The sequence below is a fragment of the Leuresthes tenuis genome, unplaced genomic scaffold, assembly GCF_036924035.1.
Source record: "Leuresthes tenuis unplaced genomic scaffold, fLeuTen1.0.hap1 SCAF_3, whole genome shotgun sequence".
Taxonomy (NCBI): domain Eukaryota; kingdom Metazoa; phylum Chordata; class Actinopteri; order Atheriniformes; family Atherinopsidae; genus Leuresthes; species Leuresthes tenuis.
Genome location: NW_027325357.1, coordinates 17,858,430 through 17,883,287, shown reverse-complemented (window position 1 = coordinate 17,883,287; position 24,858 = coordinate 17,858,430). Strand labels below are relative to the sequence as shown.

Below are 24,858 nucleotides of genomic sequence, written 5' to 3'. Positions count from 1 at the left end.
AATGTGTAAGTAAGACAGAAAGCTTAAGAAAAAGCTTTTTGCAGCTGAGTTGGGGATCTTGCATCAGACTGTATCCCACATAAATAATGTCAGATTTATGTAAAAAAAAAAAAAATCCTCAACATGAACAGGCACGTTTAAGCTTAAAAGCTGTGAAAAATCTTTTTATTAGCTTGAGCTCCAGTGTGAAATAGCTTCATAGCAATTGAATGGACATTAGCCTGTTGGAAGCAGACAATGTGTGCAGTGTGTGTCAGCGCAGCTGAAAGGAAGAGGGTGAGCGGAGAATGACAACTCTGAGTTTAATATTTGACTCCATTGGCCGTTCACTCAGTCATGCGGTCTGCATTAGGACTGACAGCTTTGTTTAAAATCAACAGTAGTCCAGGTGCAGTAGGCAGCCATCTGGTGACAGCAGTCACCCACCTCCACTGGGCCGTGTTGACACAGGGGCCTTTCTGCCAGCTAAAAGCTTTTACCGCCGTAGTTCCTCAGAAAGATTTGGTCGCAGATATTTGTGCTATATTTGTACACAAGTTAAACGCACCATCTAATACAAACAACATTAAAAACTGATCTTTCTTTCAATGTTAGCCTCTGAGAGTCTGAGGATTTGTGGCAGCCGCAGTAACGGCTACTGTATATGACAGGCAGGGCCACCTTGAAGTGTCTTTCCACAAACCCTTTTAGGAAATTCATTTGTTGCAATTTTTCAGCATGTTCTGCAGTTCAGTAAAATACCTTTGTTGTCCAAAGCAGACACCCATGGATTGAAGATGGATTGTTTGACATGCAGATAAACTCACGTTATATAGAACACGTTTTCTGGTGAGACGGGACTGGACCTTTCAGGAAACACTTCTGCAAAAACTTCTAGGTGTTCAGAAATAATGACAAACACGAGGACAAAGTCAGTCATTTACAATAAAAGTTGAAGGTTTGACTTCTCGAATGCTTTTATTTAACGTGTCTAGTTTTTTCAGACACTAAAAGACAAAACGTTATATTAGACAGTTTAGTTTTCGGGTTTAGGTTTTAGTTTTCAATTCCGCTGTTTTTCCACTGTGTCAGATTTCTTATCCAGAAGGAAGTGGCTGTGAACCAATAAGCTGCATGGTGCACATTAATGCTGCGGGGTGTCCCCAATGCATTTAAATGTCACGTCAAGAGTCTCTGTATAAGCCTCAGTATGTGAGGAAGAATGGAGGAAGAATGTGCCGCTGCATGCTCTCTCTTATCACATCCCCAGTTTATCTCAACAACATTATCATCGTGAAAGTATTCAGGTATGCGTATTGGAAGAGAGAAAAAAGACAAAAATTGTAAAACTATTACTTTAAGCACAGGAAATTGATGTAAGGAGATGTTAAATGCAACGCTGAAAGAAGAGACGTCATCAGAGGTTTTTTTTTCATTTCTCTGAAATATGCACGTATGTCTACAACAAGGTCCATCATTTCCTCCACTCTTTTACTTCAAATAGATATATAATTCTAAAGGGAGGTCGTTAGTCTCTCATGTGATGTTTTAACTGCAGCCTCTGACACTCTCTTTACCCACATGATGACATGCTCTTCATTCCAACATTCAGCCGAGCCGATCTTCCGTGAAGCACGATTTCAATCTAACATGTAACGGTTAACAGTTTCTTTTTCGGAGGACCTGTTTTAATGACTTTCAGATGTCAGTTCTCTGAAGTTCCAGTTTTCCACACAGTGATGGAGTGGTTTAAAAGAAAGTGGTGAAGTTAAGTTGCTCACTGCATCGCCATCTGTTTTTAATGAAGGTTTTTGGATTGAAGCCTTGGTGCTTGAATGATGTCACGATTCTTTCAAAATGGGGGTTAACGGTAGGGTTGACTCTGAGCAAACCACAGCTTTTCTTATTAGAAATAAATCTTTGAAAACATAAACAAACAACCAGTGCCACGATCATAATTTGTGTGCAACAGCATGACCTCCGTGGACGCTCGCTCTCATTTTTCTCAACATTTCTATTTACACTCAGCCGGCTCTGGCCTGTATCAAGAAGTCACTAAATAAGTTCAGTCATGATAACCAATGATATGTACTTACAATCAGTCATAGCAAATTAATCAACCAAATAACAAGAACACCAGGTTACTAATACAAATACCAGCAGGGGCCTATTCTGGGGGGTTTGTAAAATGGCTTATAATTCCTATTAAAGTGAATTGAGCTGATGATGGGGATGGGGGATGTCTGCAGGAAGTGAAAAAGTCAGAGAGAAAAAAATGGGAGGAAGCGGGAGACTGAGAAGTCTTTGAAAGCACACAATGTCTGCTTTCTATCTGTCTCGTCAGTGTAGCCCATCTTGTACTGGAGAAGGACTCCATTGTGCAAAAGCCTAATGAAGCTTTTCTGTCTGGAGCTGAGCTGGGACAGTTGGTGGCACAGCCATGCTGTGGGGCACCGCAGGAGGACAACTTATCAAGGTCGCTCTTCCGACCTCGGTTTCCTGCTCAGCAGAATGGCCAATTGTGTCATCAGGCTTGCATTCTGATTACTCCTCAAACGGCGTCATTGCATTGAGAGTGGCGAGACAAACCTATCCTTTGTTCTGCTAAGTTGTTCTTCATCTGCATTTCGGACCCTCTCTTCCCTCCCCTCATAGTGCGGGGCGCATGTCTCCTGCCTCTTCTTATCTCTCTGCACCTTAAGTTCAGCCGATCATGAGCTGGGGAAATGTGCTCACTCCCACACTGCTCAAGCCTGCGTTGTGTTGCTTCCTGCGTTGCTTGTGTTGTGAGGCTCCATTGCTTTCGTGGGATTTGAATGTCAGTCACATCAGATACTTCCATGAGTAATGGGAGCAAAACTGGGCATCTTTTTACCAGTGCTTCAAAACTCAAAGGCTGTTTCACAGAAGGTCAAATGCCGGTTACTCTGGGTGTAAAGGCTCTTTTATGAGCCAGCATCAGAGGTAGACAGTGGATTTATGTATGTATGCGATTTATTAACATTTCTGTTTGTAAAGACGTTCATAAAAATCAAGGTGGCTGAATCGAATCCATTTCGAATAGTGTGAGAGGAGTTAGTTTGAGTATTGATTTAAAATCTTCAGGCTGGAACGTTCTACAGAGGCGAAGCTGTTTTATAGCCCGTCACCTTCTGTCCCTGTTGTATCGAGGCAAACTCGAATGTTTCTGTGAACACTAGGTGAATGTGACTGTTTGTGTTTGGCAGTGAAAGTGTGTGTTTGACTTAGTGGGGCTGCAGGAGATGATGCCGTGGCAGTGTGACCACAGAGGGTCATGTGCCTGTGAATGGACTCTGAAAGCTCAGGAACTCTCTCTCCCTCGCATACTTCAACAGCAAAAGCACGAAGGAATTTAGAGAATTTGTGACTTTGGCATCTTCCCAACACTTTGGAAAGTCTTCTTTGCATTTTTTATTGGTGCCATTTTCAAACCATCGCAGCTCTGCAGGATAGTAGAGTTAAACGTTTTAAAGTCTTCGGTTATCTCTATGAATAAAAGTGGCAGTGAAAAGTGTCATTGCTTGGACCAATTTTAATTTTGCAGGAAACCTTGCAGGCCCTGACTTGATTAAAAGAGAAATGGCTGCTTAACTGAATCACCGAAAAGTGAGGCTAAAGAATTTGAAAAAAAACAAATAGTCTCCGGAGGGGCTAATGTTTTTTCCATCTACTTTGCTGTGGCCTTTTTCTCAGTTTTTCCATGGCAGAAAGGGGAGAAGTCACGTTTGCAGGTTTGGTGACTGTGCTTACCGCAGGCTCTTTCAGAGGCCCATGATCATGTCACTGTGCCAAATGTGTGTGTGAAACCACAAGCTCAGGCAGGTCCACACTCACAGGCACAGCTAATTTAAACTAAAGAGAAATAGCAAAGAAAATTTGCTACATTCCAGAGAATAGCTTCATCGTAGGAAAATAAACCTTCATTCAAAGAAGAAGAATCAGATGCACGTGGACTGCACACAGTGCGTCATAAATATATTTTACATTGTGATTAGAACTTTTGATTTGCTCTCAAAAAGAGGAGGAATGGAGTAGAAAATGGAATTTTGCAGACTGCATGACTGTGTTCCATAATGTTTGTCTTCTCTTAGATGCAGTATCAACGAAGTATCAAACCAGCGACACATGACATCAGCACTTAACAGTTTGCATTTTCAGCCTCTGATGAGGCAGTTTTATTTATATTATGGGGTTGTGGGTTCGCTCGTAAAGCCATGTGTTGTACTGAACAGAGGAAGCGGGGTCTGACCTGAGGGGCCCCGTTTGGCCATGAGAACCAAAGCAAAAGACTCCTGGGATATTTTGCCTGTGTCATCTCAACTGTTATGATTCCCATGAACCTAACAGTCCGGTTTATAGTTAGCAGAAAAAGAAAACAGCTGCGTGATTTCCAAATAAAGCTGGTCGGATGATTTCCTGATTCCTCCGTGTTCCAACTGCAGCCGGACGGACATCAGGGACAAAAATAGAATTCTCTAGTTGGGGATCGGTTTAACTCTAAATAAGAAATGAACACGTCTCATTCATTAAAGGCTCTGATTATTAAGAACAACTAAGTGACATTTGATTAAGCTTAGAATCAGCCACTTACTTTGATGTCATCAAGGTAAATGTTTGCATCTATTCAACAGATAACTATCCAAACAAGAAAAGCAGTGATATGACGGCTTATTTCTCAGTTATGTCCAGATTACAACGTTGTGTGTAGTTACAAAGAGCAGCGAAGGTGCAATGAATAACTCAACTCTTCTGGTTTTATTTACTCAGACGTTTCATGGCCAAAAAAAGGCAGAAAGAAAAATAAAAAAGAACATTAATCACATCCAGTCTTTGTCAGACCGAGCACCCCCACTCTTCCCTTCCTGTCCCACTCTTAATAGGTTAATAGGAAGAGTCTGCATATGTGTGTACATGTCTCCGCAGTCATGAGAGGAGTCCCTCTTCAGTAAACTGATACTCAATCTGTCTGTGACAGAACATTTTCCTGGCCGTGCAGCAGACAGACTTTTAATCACCATCTGCTTCTTTGACAGATATAGAAGCCAAATGCTGCTGGGCACCGCTCCGAGACACAACTCAAGTCTTTCAAAGTTCACACAGTTTCAGAGCCGTTCCTTTAAAGAAGCCTCCGCAAAAATACCATAAAACAATTTCACTGTCTGTCATCTGTGGATGATGATGCACTTTCAGTTTCTCCATAAAATGGATCCCTGAAACTGAGAGTTACGCAACCACCACAGTGAGTCAGTTCATCGGTACTAATCCAGAATCAAATGTAAATCTCATACGTTGCCTGTCTGTAACCTGATATCTCATCATCTCGAGGTGCAGGAACAGCTGCATATTTTGCCACTTATTTTACCCACTCCTGCAGCCTGCTTCTCTAATGGAAACACGCCTTCTCAGGAAGCATCGCGTGCTGCCAAGCTGCTCCCAGGAAAAGACTAAAACATCACATGAAGCCTTTCAATTGGAATGTTCAAGTAGCACTGTCTCACAATGGGTCACAATGAATTGTGGATCTATGTAATCAGAGTCAGCAGTTCTTTGATGTAAAATGTGGAAAGACAAAGGCGTCCCTCATAGTCTTTGCAAAGCAGAAAATCACAAGATCTTTTTTTTATTACATCATAAAACATCATAAAAAAAAATAAGGGTCACATGGCTCACCAATGGCTTCTATTCATCTGAGTGTCCAACGGGCCAATCAAGCAGTTCTGCTGAGGTCAAATAGTTAATCACCCAACAGAGATCGTCACAACTCTGTGTTATTTCTCAACTTCTGACCACTTTCAACCACTTCTTGTTCATCATCCACTCATTTTCGCCTGAGCACTTGTCCCTCTCTCCTATTAGCTGACGTGAGTGCAGTAAATAGTGATGATGATGAAGAGTTAAACATTAAAAACATCAAATGAACTCTAATAATTGATATGATGTGATGTTTCACCAGGCCAGTTGAGTAAGTGCAGTCAACATCCTGCAGGGTGAGCGCTGGTGTGTTCATCCAAGCCTCCAAGCTGATGTTTGAAGCTGTCAGCTGAGATCTACTGTATGTAAAGTCTTTCTTTAAGTGTGCCATGCAGAGATCCTGAGAATAGACTCCATTGAAAGTAACACCATAGTGTTGCAGGACAGAGCTCGAATCAGAGCTGGTGTCTGTCAACAAAGAAGAACAACAGAGCTTACGAGTTAGCCAAAATTTTACACAAAGTCCATTATCTTCTTCTAATTAACAGAGGGATAATTATATCGAAGGTGAGACGAGTTCATGCTCACAGATCCACCTGTGGGGAGTGTAAATAAAATCCCGAGCTAAACTTCTAATTAACCGAAGATATGCTGCTGTGTTTGACTGGGCCACCCAGTAAGTGTGTGATGCTTTAACAGATCTGCTTTATATCAGTGTCGTGAATACTATTTATGGTGTCTGGTGGAAGTAGGTGGGAGTCATCCTTCAGTGTTTATAGTTCTCGAAGTAAGTCTATTTCAAAAATACTTTGCATTAGTGAACAAACTGTACCCGTAAGCCATTTTGTAGCAATAGTGACAAGCTCACAGATGGCAGCAATGAAAGTTTTTCTAACTCACTGTTACGCAGAAATGCTTCCACTTTTATCAGGGATTGTTGCATTTTAGTTGAATGGTTGGACCACAACTATGACATGTCACACACTCTTGTCCTTGGGTGACCTGAAGAATGACACTGATTTTTTTGCATGTGAAGAAATGAAGTGGCGGCCCATCATCGATGTGTTTGTGAGCAGCAATAAGTCCCCAGATGGTTTTCAAGAGTTCATATCTGCAGTAAGTGTTCAGAGCTCTAGATTGATTAAAGTCACCTGACATCATCAGGGGATCAAGTCTAACATTTAGCTCCCCTTTTAATTCACAACCCGTGGCTCGCATTTGACAGAGGGAGTAAAGTATGAGGGCTGCAGAATGCATAACATCACATTAAGAACAGGGATGTTAATACTGTTAAACGTTCAGTGTCATGAGAGTGTTGTTACTCTGTCCTTTGAGGAGTTCATTACATCCCAGCTGGATGCTCAGCAGTGTGCCTCAGAAAACATGCCTTAGACAAATGACACCAGGAGAGGACCATCCCTCTTCTCTAACATCTTTTATACTTGATAGCAGGCGTGATTGGTGAGGCTGGCTGCAGCAGGGAGCATGAGAAATCCCTGCTTTATCTTCATACTGTCTGGCGATATTTTCCCACTGAATTAATGAACAAAGTGAATTTGTAAAGGCAAAGGTGAAGTGATCATTAGCTTATCTGCGCTACTATGTTCTATCCGCGGCTCTTCCTTTCCTCGGCAAGCCTGGAATTAATTGAACCATTAACGAATGTGCGTGGTTGAGTTGGTTAAACAACAAGAGCATCGAGCAGGTTAAATGAGGCTGGGAGCTGTTAACAAGACGTCACACCTCACAACCTCTGCTCCATGTGCAACCAGCTGCTGTGCTTTTCTTCACCTCTAACTGCACAGACACATGGAGAATGACCTCATCGGACACACAGCACTATGTTGACACAGCCTCTGGGTTCTGGCCTGTAAATAGTTTTCATGTCCTTCTTAAAGGATTACAAGTTATGCTGAGCCAGAACAGAACTTTTTATGGGAACTCCGAATCCCATATTGAACAAAATGCATTCTAAAATGGACAACACGAAATCTAAAAGTCTGCACATCTGTCATCATGTTTTCAATTAATATGTTTTATTAAGAATCAGTGAAGCTGAACCACGCAGCTACAAACTCCGTGACACACAACCCAGAGTGTTACATTTCTCATCAAAACAAGTGAACCCACATTCAGACAGCAAAAGCCTCCTTTCATCACTGTGAGGCGGCGGGGAGCCTGTGAAGCTCAGATGACTGCGCTGGATGCTTAATTCACATAAAAAGTGTGTTCCAATAACTCCGGGGATTCAAAATGACATCAGCCCACACATTTTCTTTGTCAAATGCAAAATGTGGGGAAGAGAATACATAAATAGCAGTACGGAGAGTATAAATCATGAGAACATCTTTATTTCCATTTGCTCAGTCAAAGCAAATAAAACATGAAAAAAATATATAAAAATAAAGTGACTCTGAGGATTGTCCAGTCATTACATCAAGTTGTGTCAGATGTAGCCAATGATATCTTTGCATATTATTGGCTGTCGGCTGCCTGACTTCATGAGAGCCGCAAAGTGGGAGAAGTCTGTGTCGAGCTGGTTAATGCCTGAGTGGGACTGGTGAAAAAAGGGGACTTTAGCTTGTGATGCCACAACAGGACAGGACAGACGTTTTGGAGCATTAGCAGCTCTGTTTAGATGAGACGAGTCTGTGGATCTCATCCTCACTCTGTCTTCCACACTCTTAGAAAAGCCAAACAGTTTCCTCCTCATGTTGACAAAGAAGCCTCTTCCCAGCTTCTGTCTTGAATTGGGCTTAAGTTCAGTGGGTTCAGGACAATCTGGCAGGTCCATCCAGTTCTGTATGAGGTCCGCGAAGCTGTTGTCACCCAGAACCAGAGGTTGCCGGTTGCGTCCTCTGGTCAATAAGGAGTTTGTCCAGTCCTCTGGGTCACACACCTCAAATGACGTCCACCTCTCGAGACAGGCGTCAGATGTGGATTTGGGTCGAATACGTCCACTCTGTGCTCTGTTTGTGCGCAGGCAGGCTGAGGATGACACACGCACGTTCCTCGTCCTCCTGAGAACCACCCCGTCATCCTGCCAGGACGCCTCAGAGTAGCCTGAATCAAACTCCAGACTCTTCTGGCTGCTGGGAGACTGCAGGCCCAGTCTGAGGCTAAGGCCCAGTTGGCTGATTGAGTCATCTTCCTCATCTTCCTCTTCCAGAGGACTCGCCAGGCAGCAGGCAGAGTCGTAGGTGCTGGCCGTGCTGGCTTCGGACATCCGCAGGCGCACATGCTGTTCTCGTCGCAGCGCCCGCTGCTGACAAGCGCGAGCCACTGCGGAGTGGCGCGCTAAGGCTGGGAGCTGACTGAGTGGGCCGAGGGGCTGCCTGGCTGCAGGGCAGGTTTTCCGCAGTTGCTTCAGATCTTGCAGTGACCTCATCATGTACTGCATCTGCTCCCGTAAGCAGTCGCCTGAGTCACGTAAGCAAAGCTGAGGAGACAAGAGAGGAAGACTCATCAAACGGTGCCAAAAGCCGACCAAAGTCAGATGACTAGAAATTGCTACGCCTTTCTAATTAACTATTGCAGAAAGGAGTTATGAATAACAAGAGATCACAAGGACTGCTTTATGGGCACGCTCAGGCTTGTTTGGTGCAAGTTCCAACCAATGAAAGAACACCTTTTCTTTTGTTGTGTTCTTGAAGGTCAGCTTACCTATTGTTCGAAGTTCTTCAACAAGCAGATCTCAATACAAAACATATCTATCTGTCCGTTAATTTATTCAGTCACACCAACAACTTGCGTGAACGCCCTCTGTTCATTGACACAGAAGTGATTCAACTGAAAAACCCAGACAGATGTCGTTGTACCAGGATTTGTGGATCTGTGTTCATGCCAAACCTGAACTATTCATTGAGAGCGAGACAAATACAAAGCAAATACATCTGCAGTACATCAAGGAGAAAGTGGGGTCTTGTGGATCCTAATTTAGCTTCTGGGGTCCTGCCTCTTTAAGGGTGCAGCATGAAATTCACCAGTGACACTCAGGGGGAATATAATACTCCTGTTGCCTCTACGACTCACAATCCTGATTGGTCAGAAGCAGCCAGTGAGCGACGCTGGTTCACTCTCAAACTCAAACAGGGGAATAAGAGATCATGTGACAGTGTATGTGAGAAAGTTTAAGAGTAGGGCTGAACAGTAAAGAAACACAAGGTCTCACTTTCTCATTAAAGCGAGTTATTCTGACCTCTAACAGCTTCTTTGTACTTTATGTACTGCCTTTCCATGTAGCTATAGGTCATTTAAAAAACTGTAACTCCCAGACTGTGCTTGAGACCTCCAGCTATGTGTGGCACTGCCACAACATGAGATATGTAAGCACAACCAGCACAGCAATGCACCTCAACACAATGCAAGCTCATCCAGCACCAAAAAGAAAAAAAACTTGTACCTAAGGGGCGTTGTTGTGTAAAAACGAAGTGGGAAATGTATCAAGCATACAGCTCCAAACTGTTTCACCTGAAGATCACAACAGCACTTCTCACAAAAAAAAGAAAAAAGTTGGGTCCCCATTTAATTGTTAAGCATATCCAGAAACTACCGAAGGTTATTAACAGGTTAAAAGGCATCTGAGCATCACTCGCTCAGCCTCCTGCTGCAGAGCTGTGGCAGATGTTGACCCCATATGCTGAAGCAAGACTACCAGACTGCTGATGTACAAAATAAACTCAACTGAGTCCAGTGTTTACATTTTATTTTCTTGGAAACAACTCTCCGGAGAAATACAAGATCCGGTGTTAACAGTCCATGATACAAGCGACTTAGCTGCTTGTTAATGTAATAATGTATAAAAGCAATCAAATCTAGAAAAACATTTTAAAAAAAAAAGTAAAACAGAACGGAAACTCACCATCTCTTTCCTTTTCATCTGGAATTCTCAATTCCTGCAAAACAAATGATGGAGCAGATTTATAACAAGAACCTATACGTAATAACTCCTCCAAAATCAATCAGAACAGCATATAATACACATCATATCAAATAAATTCCAGAGCGCAACATCACACTCACTTGTAATGTGATATTCTCCGTTCAAAAAGTCGTCCCATTAAAGAGGAAAAAGTCCCGGTCCGTTTGAGGCGTGACAGAACTGCTCGAGTCCTCCCAGCTGAGACCGCGTGAGCTGAGGCTGATGTGCAGAGTGGAAACTTCAGCTCTGTTCGCTGCTTTTTCAGCTCCGCGCTCAGCGGCCAGTCAACAGCGAGTGGTGTCTGAATCAGCCAATCAGCGCACAGCAAGCTCACGGAGCGCATTTGCTCTTTGTGCAGCCCTTTTTACTGCAAAAACATGCAGATATATACAGTAGACCCTCCTAATTATAGCCTAAGGATATTTTTTTTTCTCATTCGAAGAAACCGAATTTGTTTTCCTGCTGGTGGGAATGAGTGCGAAACATCTCAACAGTATAAGCCTCCTTAGAGCAATGCGATTCAGTCATGTGACATGGTCCATTAGGGAGAGTTGTCTGCATGAAGTGTCTTTAAGATGAATTTTACTCCATAAGAAAGGGTCTGTTCCAAGATAAAGACCAGTAAATATCATGGAATCAGTGCCTCATAGATTTGCACCTCACTGCTGTGTGGTGTATCATCAGTGTGCTGTGAATGAGTTTACAAAATCTCAGTTTACCATCACAATATGTGTTGTATTGGATATTCAGTTTCAAAAGCATATGCGATTATTCTCATTCAAAATGCTGAGATGAGTGAATTATTGCAGTGAATAAAGTACCTCCCTGTATTTATTTTAATCCCAACACCATGCACAATTGTTTATCTGAAACCTTTGTTCAAATGCTGCACATTTAGTGTACAATTTTTCCTTTTTAGATTATTTTCTCTGTTTAACGTGCTTATTTTTAAAATTCAAATCTTTACACTCCTTTTTGCCTGCTTGCAACAGTAGCAGATTAAACCCTCAGTCCTGCTGGTGGCTGATCGTTCATCACTGGATCAGAGTGTCAACTAAATGCCCAAATGTAAATGTTATAATCTGCATCATAAACGACACTGAGGCTGTAACCCCTGCAGTCGTTTTGGTGCTCCGCTTTCCATTCTCACTCAGAGAGTGAATGTTTATGCAAATCTGATGGGATCAAGAGGAATGCTTTAGTCCCGCACTGTTTGGGAGTAATCCAGCTCTGACGGCCCGCTGTTTAGGCGCACATTTGTCTTCACCTCAAGTCCAGTATTAGCATACAAACACCTGAAAGATGTCCCAACCTGCTGAACCAATGTGGACATTAACATAGATGAACATGTCAAATAAAACCTTTGACGTTATAATCTAAGAGTCTTCTAAGTGTCTCAGCACTTCATTTCTCTGAAACAGTGCAGGTCCATCAAACTGGTTTTCCATTTGGACTTTTTTAGCACATTAGGTGCTTTATCATTTGTGTTGCATACCGACAAGAAATAATATGAAAAAATGCATCTTTTCTTCATTGAAAGCTTCACTAGAAACCTCCATCCGGAGCAAAACAATCATCTGACAGAGGGCAGTGTATTGTTTATGTCATATGAACATTCTGCCGCCATAAAAGGAGGCACCATTAAGCATTCGTACACCAACAGCTCTCCACTCCAGTCCAGCAGGAGTAATTACACAGGACGGGCTACTAATGGAGTTGTGATTATTTTCAATTTTCAATATGCTCTTTACATTGCTCTCCTGAAGCCTTAATGCGTTTCATTATTTTACAAGTTGGTACTTGAACAAATCAGTGTAATTTAAGGTCAGAGAAGAACTGTTCATTCCCTTCTTCATCATACTGGTGGTGAGTTTTCTGTTGACAAATGCCGGCGGATTATTAAAGCTGGGTCGCAAAAAAAGACATCACCTGTGTATCCTTTGATATGTTTTTAAATGTCAAACACATGTCTCTTGTTTCTAGATTTAAGTAACGTGTTCTCTGTTACTTTGAAAACTAATTGAAGCTTTGATTCTAAACTGTGGTACGTTATCTTTTATCTTTCAAAAATCCTTCCAAAGTCTGTCAAAGATGGTTTGAATCTGTCTCTGCATACCAAAAACACACCATCTTCTTTCCACAATTTAAGAAATGGAAATGTCTGGAAGCCTAACAGGGTATCCACACAGAAAACAGAAATCTTACACCTGTGAGCTGAGCTGCTGTAGAGCCACAGCGTTCAGACGTGGAGCTGCAGCGCCCTCTAGAGAAACGGTTTGGGGTGAAGAGCAGCTGCAGCCACAGGCCGGATCATCTGGTTTGGTTAAAAACTACTGAGAAGACAGTGGGTTGTCAGCAAAACCAGTCAACTCTGAGCCCTGATAGGAGGAAAAAAAAATCATAACGGCGGTTATCTATTAATCAAAGAATACAAATGTACTGATGAGGTGTCGGAGCGAACTGTAAGCAGATAACTGACTGACGTGCATGTTCTGAATAGGTAGCTCGAGGCCTTGAGCGGGTCAACCTATTCATCCGTGTGAACGAAGACACGAGTGACACACTTCCATGTACACACTGGGTCTAGATTCCAGATGAATAATTGGCCACATACTTTTGCAATTTCGTTCTCATTTATGCTTGCAGAAGCTACAGTGGATGCCTCAGGGAACACGCACACTTTTCCACATGAACACCTTTTTTAAAACTCTTACCGAATAAATCAAGCTCAGCTAACAGCAGGTGTGTGTGTGTGTGTTTGCGGTTGTGTTCTGTTCACCATCATTTGTTCAGTCTCAGAAGAAGTATTGTGTGTGTGTGTGTGTGTGTGTAGGCTGTGTCTGGGGAAGGTTTGGAGCATTAAGCTGAGCATCTTTAATTAGCATTGTTAATGAAGGCCCGCCTGGTACTTGTTTAGCTGACGAGTCCAAATGAGACATAAAGCACGCTGGAACAGTGAGGTTATATACATCTCTGCAAATTCTTTTTCTTTAACGTTTGTCTTAAAAATCAAATCAAAATAAATTAAATGAATAGAAGACAAATATCTTCTTCCTCGTGGTCACTGAGGTGGGCCTGGACACCAATAAAGATGTTCCTCCAACCTATTCGCACATTATTTCATTAAACAAACCCAAACTTCTCAGAGTTTTTAATGAGTTGCACATATGAAGACTGTGCTGCAGCTCTGTCAGAGAAAATTCAAGCAGATGAGGAGTAAAAAGGTGGAACAAATATTTGTTGACCAACAGACAAACAGCACATTAAATGTCCACCAGGTGGCGGTGTCAGTCTGCGGAGATCTGTGCTGTGGCAGCATGAGTGCCCCAAGAATCAAAAACAGGCTTTATTGCAATTCTCCTACTGTCAGCAAAACGAATTAAATACTCCTTTTCAATTTTTCAAGTGAGGAGAGCAGTAAAATGAGGAGTTAATGACACAAAACAGGCAGTCCAGAGGTGCTGCTGTAGGTTGACCAGTGGTAGACGGGTAAGATGAACACTGTGTGTACCTTCTGACTGTTTTATTATTACGTTTCTGCTTTGATTTAAGGGGGGAAGGTGGCTCAGTTGGTGTGAATTTATAGGGATCTTTTTTTTTCCCCTAAGAAAGGTTGTGGTAAAGTATTTATGAGCAGTTAGTGTCTCACCTGCAGCAGGCAGCAGGAGCAAATCTGAAGGAGAGGTCAGCTCAATTTTCAGAATTTAAAACAAACCTCAGACTTGTTTCATAGCGTCCTGTTGGGCATTACTTTTGCAGGTTCAAAAAATAAAATAAGGAGAGGGGTGAGTCAGCCCTTTAAGGAACTGGCTTTTCAAAATTAACCATCCCATAGCCTAACCCGTGTAGCTTAGTTCTTCAGTGTTAGCGATTCAAAATAAAAACATTCATTCAAAAGGCAGCTTTAGTATGCTTAGAGGTGTATCTATAACCACAGTTAGTCATGTATTTAGTCATGTATACAGGCAGGCACTGCGTCTGCACCCTTCCAGCATTTGAGAAACTTTTTTGTTAATTTTGGCTGCTTCAGTTGGCATTTTGGGGTTAGATCGGTAGACTTTTGAGTCAAAGATGACGCAGAGCAACGCAAACGCTCTTTGTCTGAGAAAACAGTGACAAAGTAACCGACAGATGTAAGGTGAAGTGGTGTAAAATCAGCTATATATAGCATCCGTTGAAACTGCTGTGTAACTTTTTTTTTTTTTAGTTTTTTCAGATGGATGAAAATTCCCATCAGTGACCACCTGGTGAGTGAGTCTTATATCGCTGCTGTTAATTCAAGATTCGCCCGTTCCTTCCCTGGCAGAAGACTGAAATGAAATTAAAGCATTCAAGAATTCAAGAAAAACCCACCGAGTTTCTCCACTTCGTGTTTTAACAGCGTCGCTTCACTCGCTTTTACGATGACAGTAAATTCGGACACTGTGCAGAATTTGTGGTTTGTGTGCATCTATTTTTGTCACGATGACATAGGAAATCAATCTAACTGTTCAGATAACAACTGGCATCATAAAAAAAAAAACCATACTTCTGTGGGAAAATATACACGTGACAAAAAACAGAGGAAAACATGAAAGAGTCAAGTGATGTCTACTTTTATTTAAATTAAATCATATAGGACTTTTAAAGCATTTTAATATTTACCAAAAACACTAACCTTTTTCTCAATTAGATTTTGTCTCTCATTAATAATCACTATATATTCATAGGTGCTAGGCGGAAAAATGGAAGGAAAATATAGGCGCACAGTAGGTCCAAACAGTACTGAAAGCATATATATAGGAACTGGCTGTAAACAAAAGTAAAAGGCACAAACATACTGCAATAGACACAGAAATGGTACTATAAAAAGTGATAGATGTTAGGTACACACATACTTTAAATATATGTTAGAATTTTTGCCATAATTTCCCCCTGCAGGTGAAGCCATATTTTCTTCTTCAATTTTTTTAAAATTCATTTTTATTTTATTTTTTTCCATCATTTTGTAGGAATGTTAAGATAATTTGTGCAGATTACACAGCTAATATTCGTCATGTGGAGTCATGCAGAGTAATATATGGTTAGGCTATGAATGATGAACTGATGTAAACATTATTTAAAAAAAAGCAACAAAAAAAAGAAAAAAAAAAGCACTTTCCTTTTATCAATCGTATTCTAAGTCCTTGCCTGTGCTTCATCTCTTAAAAAATACGTTTTGTGTGATTAAAGTGTAATCATTTGCACATCAGAATCTCTAAAAGTAACATGTATGCATTTATATAAAAAAGTTTTTGCCTTTCCCTCCTCTAGTAATTGGAAAAAAAAAACAAGAAAAAAAAAAAGAACAATAGAATTCATGTTGATTTTCGTGGTCATAGCCCAAAGACGACAATACGAGCGACTGGATCAGCGGTCGAAGAAAATCTGCAAGGCCCGTCAGGTTTACAGTCTCTTAGGTGTCTTTATAAAAAGCAGATCGAAGCAGGAATCGTGGTGGGACAGTGCAGTCATTCATGATGTATGTATGTATATTCCCCCGTCTCTATGGTCGTCAGAACTGTTCAAGTAATCTACAACGACACACAAGAACAAACGCACAAGTCAGTCATTTCCAACAGGCTCCATTGTGCCACCGGCGAGAAGCTGGAGCCCCTTTCCCTCGATCCTTTCCACTCACCTTGACTCTTTCTCGCACTTGCTTTTCAGAAGAGGCCGCAGTCCTTCAGGTTGTTCTTGATGATGACGTCGGTGACGGCGTCGAACACAAACTGCACGTTCTTGGTGTCAGTGGCGCACGTGAAGTGGGGGTATATCTCCTTGCTGCCCTTCTTCTTGTTCAGGTCCTCGAATTTGGTCTGGATGTAAGCCTGAGCCTCCTCGTACTTGTTGGGACCTGAGAAACGGGGGGGAACAAAATAAAATGATCTCAGGGGATCTTCAGCGCCCTGCAAACTCGTATAAAAGCAGTCGTCTGATACGGCAACTGATACAGTTGCATTCTTTCTCAACCAATTAGACTCATTTGAGCGAGTCCAGTTGTTTTCTTCAGTGCTGGATGAGAGTGCGTGAATTTTCCTGGCAGTTTGCATCTCTACGTAGCGGTAGGCCACTATTCCATCTGAAAGCCTCGTTTTCCATAAAAGAATACCAGGTGATGAGTGAAAAATGCTCAAAGTAAGACAAATAGTAGAGTATGTCGGAGGAAAAACCCAACAAGCCACATCACACAGCATATATCGACCAAATCTTACACTAATTATCACTTATATTTGTCTCTGTTGATGTTCACTTTCCATATAATTTCATATTTCTACACAACAAATGTGTTGATGTCGTCCATTTCCAGCTGCCTGGACAGCACCTTGGAAACGGAGGTAAATCCTCCATCAACACCAGATGTTTAGAAGTTTTGGAAATCCGGGCCAGATTTGGTCTCCTTTTAGGAGAGAAGCCGAAAGTTTGACACGCTGCTGTCAAAATTTAACATATTTCAAGCTCCAATTCAGAGACTTGCCTCTAAACGCTTCATACAAACCATTTAAGGCCAAAGTTATGAAAAAAAGAGGGAATTATGTGGTATTGAAATGTGGAGGCGAGTTTTAAACATTTTTTGCTCTCCAGATTTCTTCTGGGTGGAACAGAAATTAGTTCTCATACTTTACATGACTTCACCTCAACACTATAACAGTAAAAATACCAGAGGCCACCAATTTACCAACAATATCAAGTTATGCATATTCCCTGTATGCCAGAAGCTCTGAAGCACAAATCTTGGAAGATGAAAACGCAGACTGATTTAGTAAAAATCCAAGCTGAAGAATCTGTACAACACACACACACACACACACACACACTCGGAACTGAAGGTTTCTCTGTGGCGTGACGAGTTCAAAACACATATCAACTGTTTTACACAGAGCTTACAAAATGATTCCCATTGTTAAGGTGGTTGGGAGAAGCCCCGTGTGTCTGTGTTGAACTTTGCCCTTTCCATTCCGTACCTTCGTACTCGGGGAAGCAGATGGTCAGAGGGCTGTGGGCGATCTTCTGCTCAAACAGGTCCTTCTTGTTGAGGAACAGGATGATGGACGTCTCGATGAACCACTTGTTGTTGCAGATGGAGTCGAACAGCTTCATGCTCTCGTGCATCCGGTTCTGGGTTTGGACGGACACAAATGTGGAGATGAAGACATTATTAGAGAGCAAAGGTAAGGCAAAGCAACTCAAAGGAAGTGAGCGCGCCCACCCCCTCCCATGTAAACCTTTTCAATGGACTCTGAAAGGAAATTCAAGGGAAGAAATTGTTTGACATCTAAGAGGGAGATGCTTCACTCACCATCTCCTCATCCTCTGCCAGGACCAGGTCATAAGCACTCATGGCCACACAGAAGATGATGGCTGTGACTCCCTCAAAGCAGTGGATCCACTTCTTCCTTTCTGACCGCTGGCCTCCCACATCAAACATCCTGCACGGAAACACGCAACGTAAGAATGTTGTTTTTATGAGACAACAGATGGGCCTGGGCGTAGAAGAAACAACCCTTTTTCAAACTGACAGACAATCCAAACTGCTTCAAGGTCGCTCCATTGAAGCCCCGTCTTCAGAACAGGATGTCTGCCGCTCAGGCACTATCATTTTCCTGGCTTTTGCTGGCATTTTAGTAGAGTGCCGTTGCTGTGGTAACAGGAGGGCTTAAGACAAGGTTAGGGACGGCAGAGGCAGGTTTTTTTTTTCTCTAAGATCCTGTATGACTTATTCATGAATACAGAGAGGACTTAGATGGACAAGAGAGGATTCTCATCTGCACCAAACTCCAGATTTTTTTTCATCCGGTATCAAAAGGGAGCATTTCAGCTGACAGCTAAGGGTAGAGAGTGTGACCATCTGAGGCATCTTAGAGTGGCACACTTTCTTCATCACATGTCAGTTCTCCAACAAAGCAGTTTTCATTTAGCAGAATTTGGCCCATTAGAGCAGTACTTTAGCTCGAGGCTGAGTAAGCAGATCTCACTGTAACGGTGACACACTTTAGACCGTTTACCTCAACGCGGCACTCATCTCCAGCACTGCTTACACAAGTCGCATACTGTAAATCACACAGTGCAGCACCGAAGAGGCTGCATGAGGTAAACATCTCTAGCTGGGTTAGGTTCATGTCCATCACAAATGTGTGCGCACGACAGAAATGGGACATTTTTTTTTTTGACACTTTGACAATGAGGACTTCATGATAACCAGTGAATTGGAAATAATGACAGAAGACTTTTGTACAAACAAAGGCATCGCTGAGAAGCAAAGACTGGCATTTAAATGGATACATAAACCACAGCCTCTCTTCCATTATGCAGTGGTAGCTGTTCAGTCATGAAAATACCACATATGCATCATGTCCGAGTAGGATAACAAAGATATATATATAAAAAAAAGAAATGTGCTCGTCTTATTGCTGATATTCATAAAAACTTCCTTATTTCTTCTCTTTTTTCCAGAGAGTGAGTGATCTGTGCATTTCTGAAGCACCCCATGTCTCACAGTAATCGGATGGATCCTCTGGATTGTTTGGACTAAAGTCAACCTCAGATCAGCTGCTGAAATGAGAAACACCTGAGAGGATCTGAGAAACAAAAACCTGTAGATTTGGAACCGTTATCGGCCGACAAAACGGGCATAAAATTTTGCCGGTATGAATACTGGATTGATGAGCACAAAAACACAATTTTCTCATTTGCTTTGGAACAATCTTCAAATGAGAGACAATACTTTTAAAACACACGGGGAGACTCCCAGGATGTGCTTTTTTTCACGACTGCTTTCATTAAGGCTTTAATGAGCGAGTTTTTCCCTAAAATAAAGTGAACACAGTCAGCCTTATGATCAGACAATTTTGCCGTTTTTCTTTCGTGGCATCAATCTCGGATGCATTCTTATTATGCAAATTGCAAAACTATTTTGCTATTTAAACAAAGATGTATTTTCTGTGTAGCTCATTCTCAAGGATGTTTTCTCAAGGATTTTTGGCACCAGATGATCGTCAAACTAAGTCTTTACTCACCAAACATGTGGCTGTTATTGTGCAAACTGTGGTGGCTCTTTCGGTTTTGATCTTTTGCAGGTGAAATTAAACACCCAGCTGCACAATTAAGTTTCACAACCATTTTCGGAACGTTTCAGAACTTAGATGACGATAAGCTGTTGGGAGACAAACGGGCGTGTACTCACTTGAAGTGCAGGTCTTTGAAGGTGAAATGCGTTTCCACGATGCCTGTGGTCTTGACGCGGGTCCGCAGCACATCTTGCTGTGTGGGGATGTAGTCCGGCTTGGCTATCCTCTCCAGGTCATTAAGGTAGCTGATGGGCAGACACAAACATTTAAACACAGACTCAGAGCACTGCTGTCTGTTATAAAGGGAAATCGTCTTGCATATCACGTCATGGTAAGCAGCAAGATGAAGAGTTATTAGTTTTCTCACACTTAAACTGAAATTCCGACAGGACAAAGATGATTAAAGAGAAAGATTCATTCTCATACTAAATGATGGAACGATTCAATACTGGCTCTTTATCTTATAACAATACAACATAATCATTGAGTCATCAGGCTGCCAGATACAGACACTTTACATTTATTTACCATATCAGCCACAACAAAAAGGCTTGAGTTACAGATTCACCAAAATCGAGTAAGCTCTTTGGAAGTGGGACACATGCAGAACATTTTTTATGTATGATATTCTATTTGCAGCTTTAGGTCAGAGAAACAGATGACGCGTGATGAATAATTCTGGTAGCTGTAGCGTTTTCTGACAAAGTTCAAAATTGTGGCAATCACAGGGTTACGCTCTGTAAGTGATGTAAACTAAATTTAACCAAAGAAAACCGAGAGAATTCTCTTTTCAGCTCCTGTATATGAAAAGGCTAACTTCAGTTCAACTAATTCACTGTAATTTCACACAAACGGCTGGAGGGCAACCATAGTTCCTTATGACGCAGCATTCAGCAGCAGAGAAAAAAAAAAAAGAAGGCCAAACAAACAAACCTTGGTACTATGCAATCCCCGGCACACCACAGCCCCAGTGCAAATATTTGAGTCTTCACACTACTACTTCATACCACGTGTGTGACAGTTTAATCACAGTCCCACTCCCCACAGAGAGAGCTTTAGGCTGCTTTTGTAGAGCACACGTCAGACTTCACGGAGCTCGATTCGGTCATTGTGTTCGTAAGCCCTTAAGAGATATAGAACGTGGTTCTCAACCTCAGAGTGACAGAGATTCAAAGGAAGCAGAATCGTTATGCAAGAGATGCTGGCACAATATGACCACGTTGAATACGGCCGTGGTGTAAACAACAATGAGAGACAGGACTGAAGCGGGCTAAATCTGCAGCACAAAGTACAATTACAGCGCGAGTAAAGATTAGTGTGAGATTATCGCAGTGGTAATAGGAGGCGTGACTCTTCCTTCTCTCACACTTTATCTTTCCCTTCCTTTCTCTGGACCAGTGATAGTCATTTAGTCCTCCTTTATGATCGACCTCGCTCGCTCAGAGCTCTATAAAGTCGAGATTAAACACATTGTCCAGCCGCCCAACTGCTCTCACATTGTGCTTCCAGGTCCCCTCAGCTTTAACAACAGCTGAGAAGCAGAGGCGGAGAAGCTGGGATTATACAAGCCAACACAAACGCAAAGCAATGTCACTCTCCCAAGGAGTTAAATACTGCCTCGACTGCAGAGCAGTCATTTGTGAAACCCTTAACACTCCCCTGACAGCTTACATCACAATCTGGAGGTGTCATAGTATTATCAAAGGCCTTGTATTATCAGACACCAATCAGAGCAATTTATTCCTGTTGCAGCTTGTAGGCAGATGGTGGTGAACAGGGCTTTGTATTCTCTAGACTTTCATATTGGAACAGCAGTGCATCCCTGAGGGGTTAGAGCGATATCCACCTCTCACCTCTTACCAGCAGCGGCTCACATTTGCCTCATGCTCTCGCCTTATTACACTGGTAGATGAGAACCATGAGGCCAGCAAATGGAGCACTCAATAGAAGAGGGTCATTGAGGTAATTAAGACCTTCACAGAGAGGCTGAGACAGACTGGATTACTGCTACAGATAAGCGACACATCTGGTCGTTAAAGGCAAATCCATTTATTGGTGTCTTCATTATTTATGAACGCTTAAGCTGCGTTGGTAAAAAGAGAAGAAGCTTTTTAACTGAGTGGACTGGCACAGAAGTATTAAAGTGACAGCTGTGAAAAGAAGTTTCGATGTTTGTTGTTTTATGATCAGAACACTGTACATTGGATCATCCCAAACTAAATTAAAGCAGTTAATAAAGTCCAACAACTCCTTACAGGAACAGTCAAAGTGACCCTCAATTATTCACAGACAGTCACATTATCTGGGATTCATATAAATGATAAATTAGAACTGGAGGGTGGGACGTATCCACCGTTCTCAATCTGACAGCTAACACATTTCACTTTTGTAGTTTCTTTTAGAGATGTTTTCACTGGGTTTACCACGTCTAAAATAACCCGAATGAAACAGCTGCTGCTTCTGCGGCAGCACAATCAAATCTTCTTTGTAGTGTAGTTGTCTTTTTCAAAGAATGTCCAATGCTTTCTGGACCTCACAATGTTTTCCATTGAAATTTTAAAAAAAACTAATAAATAAAATGTGTCCATCAAAACGCCTTTTCTGGAGATAATGGAAGTCTACGTAGTGACAGTTTTACACAGCTATGTTGAGACCAAACAATCCTGCTGTTCACTCACTAGGCTGCAGAGTCATTTAGCTGGTACTCTCGGGCCCGTGTGAAGCAGCTCTGGACGCCACCGTCAGCCCACAGTCGTTGGATGATGTTAGCTAAGTCCTCTGGCAGGGTGCCCTGCTCCTCTGCAGATGCAGACAGCGCAAACAGCTGGCGGGAATCGTCCTGAGAGAAGACAAACACACACACGCACATATTTGTGTCGATAGTAACAAGAGTCTTAAAGAATAAAACAGTTTTATGAGCCTCAGTATTTTTCTTTAGAATGCAGCGAGGTGATGAGGACGAGGATGTTTTGTGTAGGACTTTCTCTCCAAGTGGAGGAGCAGACTGCATTTTGTGAGATGTTAGTTTGGAACTAAAAGACTAAGCTACAAAAGTTCACAGACTATTCAGTCCTTCCAACTGAAAAGTCCCCTTCACAGTCAACTATGGAACCAGCTATCGAAAAGACAAGAAAAACAGAGCAGCAAATTCCTTAGACTGCTCAAACTTATTTTCCCAAAATAAATCAGATAGGGCCCGCGATTATCAGAGTGCCGCTTCACCAAAATACAACCTCTGTGTGAGTCTGGATATTCACAGGGTGCTAGAGTAATCATTCCCTTTTTAAAGAATGTAAACATCTGCTTAGCTGATTCTGAAACTGGGCAGCTGAAAAAAATCTGGTTAATTTGTGTGCCACAGAAAGAAGAAGAAAAAAACCTCCAAACATGTTGTTCTTTTCTGTTATCTGAAGCTGCTTCAGCCGCACACACCCCACACAAACTGATGCGACAAGCATGAAAGGGGAAGGAACAGGCAAGCAAAGAAAATGTGATTAAATCATGTGGCCAACTTTTTTTGAATGACAAAAAACAATCAGGGTGCAATCAAATGACCTGCCATGAAGCCGCTGCACACGTGATGAGTCAGCAGGGAGTTTACGTGAACGTTGCTCTGCCTCCTGATAAGTCCTTTATTCCACTGTAACATTTTGTGGTCATGGTGCAAAGACTCGTTTCATAACCTAGACATTTGAGTTAAAAGAACGTTCCTTAAACCGCAAGCAATGTTTGCTTCTTTGGTCTGTGTTTTTGACCACACACACAGCTTTCAGGTTAACTCTTTCCCTGCTGAAACTAACTAAGCTGCTGCTTAGCCAACACGGACACCAGCTGGATGGAATAATTATAGAAATTCAAATTATTATTATTATTTTTTTTAAACTGCCAGTATTTTGTACAATAATGTGAATATAATCAAAATACCGCAATAGCTCACTGACTAGCAGCATAGGACCCTTGATCCTCTCTGTTTAACACTGGACAATGACTGACATAAACTTTTGACACTGGCTACTGAGGGCAGACTTCCATGAACTGGTTAACCATTATCTGACCCTCCAGTCCATCTCAGGGGTTGGTACCGGTAGGTTAAGCATAGGTAGCATTCCACATGGTGCCCTTTACTGTACACAATAAGGTAGTAATTCAAATGAGTGACAAACTGTTTCCTGGATTCAGAACACAATGAAGAAGAACACCAGGGCCTTTTCATACAGCCTGTGGCTGTACCGGCTCTCCTTAAACAGGCCAAAGAACAGCCAAGATAAAGATCATAATAAAACCTGGAACTGTCACATTGCATTGACACTCCCAGTTTCTGTTTAAGTTCACATCCCACAGAAATATGTCAGGACTGGACGACTGAAAAGCCTTCAGTGAAAGGGATCATAGAAAAGAAAAAAAAAACTAAAACAGACACGAGCATGACAGCAAATCTGACCTGAAATGAGGTGATTATGAGTCACAAGAATTCTAAGGTCTATATGAGCCATCTAGACAATTGAAGAAAAGCTATCATTACTGGTAAGTCAATAGGACTACCAGGTGTTATTTGGGAACTATTTGGGGACCTTGCATACATTGTCATGTCTGGCAGGAAATGAAGGCATGACTGTGTATTCTTAACACACAAAAGGAAAGATGGAACGCGGCAGTTCTGTGAGACACTGACTATACAATACAGCTGAGTAAGAGCCGTATTCTTTCTCTACGTTACATCTTCTTTTAATATCAGGTATATGAAATGCTCCGGTATACTCAAAGCCCCCCCCCGACGGGAGAAGGTGCAAAGCGAATGCAAGGAATTTGTGAAACTTTAGAATCTATCCTGCAGAATCTGCCATGCAGAGCCAATCCTGACACACACTGGGCAGGCAAAAAACTATTTCCACATTGGAGAAAAAAAGAAGCCTAACCTTGCTTGCATACTTTAAGTAACCCTGGCATGAATTAAAAGCCTGAGAAACAAACAAGGTAAGTAGAAATGTGTGACATCTGGTGGAGGTTTTTTTTTTGACAGCGGAGAAGGAAAGCCAACGAAACTACAAACAGATTTTTGAATAAACTTCATCGCTGTTCGATAAAACTCTGAATATGGAACACATGAATCACGTTGGTGAAACAGAGGAAGGAATGGCATTTTCTCTTCATCTCTTCTCA

The 24,858-nt window shown here is 41.9% G+C and overlaps 2 protein-coding genes across 2 annotated transcripts in view; both read right to left on the bottom strand.

Annotated features, from left to right (window-relative positions):
* Positions 1 to 7,747: 7,747 nt before the first annotated feature.
* Positions 7,748 to 10,862, bottom strand: LOC140303470 (PAK4-inhibitor inka1-like). Its single transcript, XM_072382237.1, has 3 exons — positions 10,714 to 10,862; positions 10,553 to 10,586; positions 7,748 to 9,130 (listed from the first exon to the last, which is right to left on the bottom strand). The coding sequence occupies exons 2-3, from the start codon at positions 10,568 to 10,570 to the stop codon at positions 8,138 to 8,140; spliced, it is 1,011 nt and encodes a 336-aa protein (XP_072238338.1). The 5' UTR covers positions 10,571 to 10,586; positions 10,714 to 10,862; the 3' UTR covers positions 7,748 to 8,137.
* Positions 10,863 to 15,191: 4,329 nt separating this feature from the next.
* Positions 15,192 to 24,858, bottom strand: part of LOC140303469 (guanine nucleotide-binding protein G(i) subunit alpha-2-like) — a 51,183-nt gene continuing 41,516 nt past the window's right edge. The window contains exons 4-9 of the mRNA XM_072382236.1: positions 22,377 to 22,537; positions 19,815 to 19,943; positions 17,931 to 18,060; positions 17,596 to 17,749; positions 16,272 to 16,487; positions 15,192 to 16,164 (exon numbers count right to left, since the gene is read on the bottom strand). Coding sequence (XP_072238337.1) covers positions 16,297 to 16,487; positions 17,596 to 17,749; positions 17,931 to 18,060; positions 19,815 to 19,943; positions 22,377 to 22,537 — 765 coding nt within the window. The 3' untranslated portion in view covers positions 15,192 to 16,164; positions 16,272 to 16,296. The remainder of the gene's footprint in view (positions 16,165 to 16,271; positions 16,488 to 17,595; positions 17,750 to 17,930; positions 18,061 to 19,814; positions 19,944 to 22,376; positions 22,538 to 24,858) is intronic.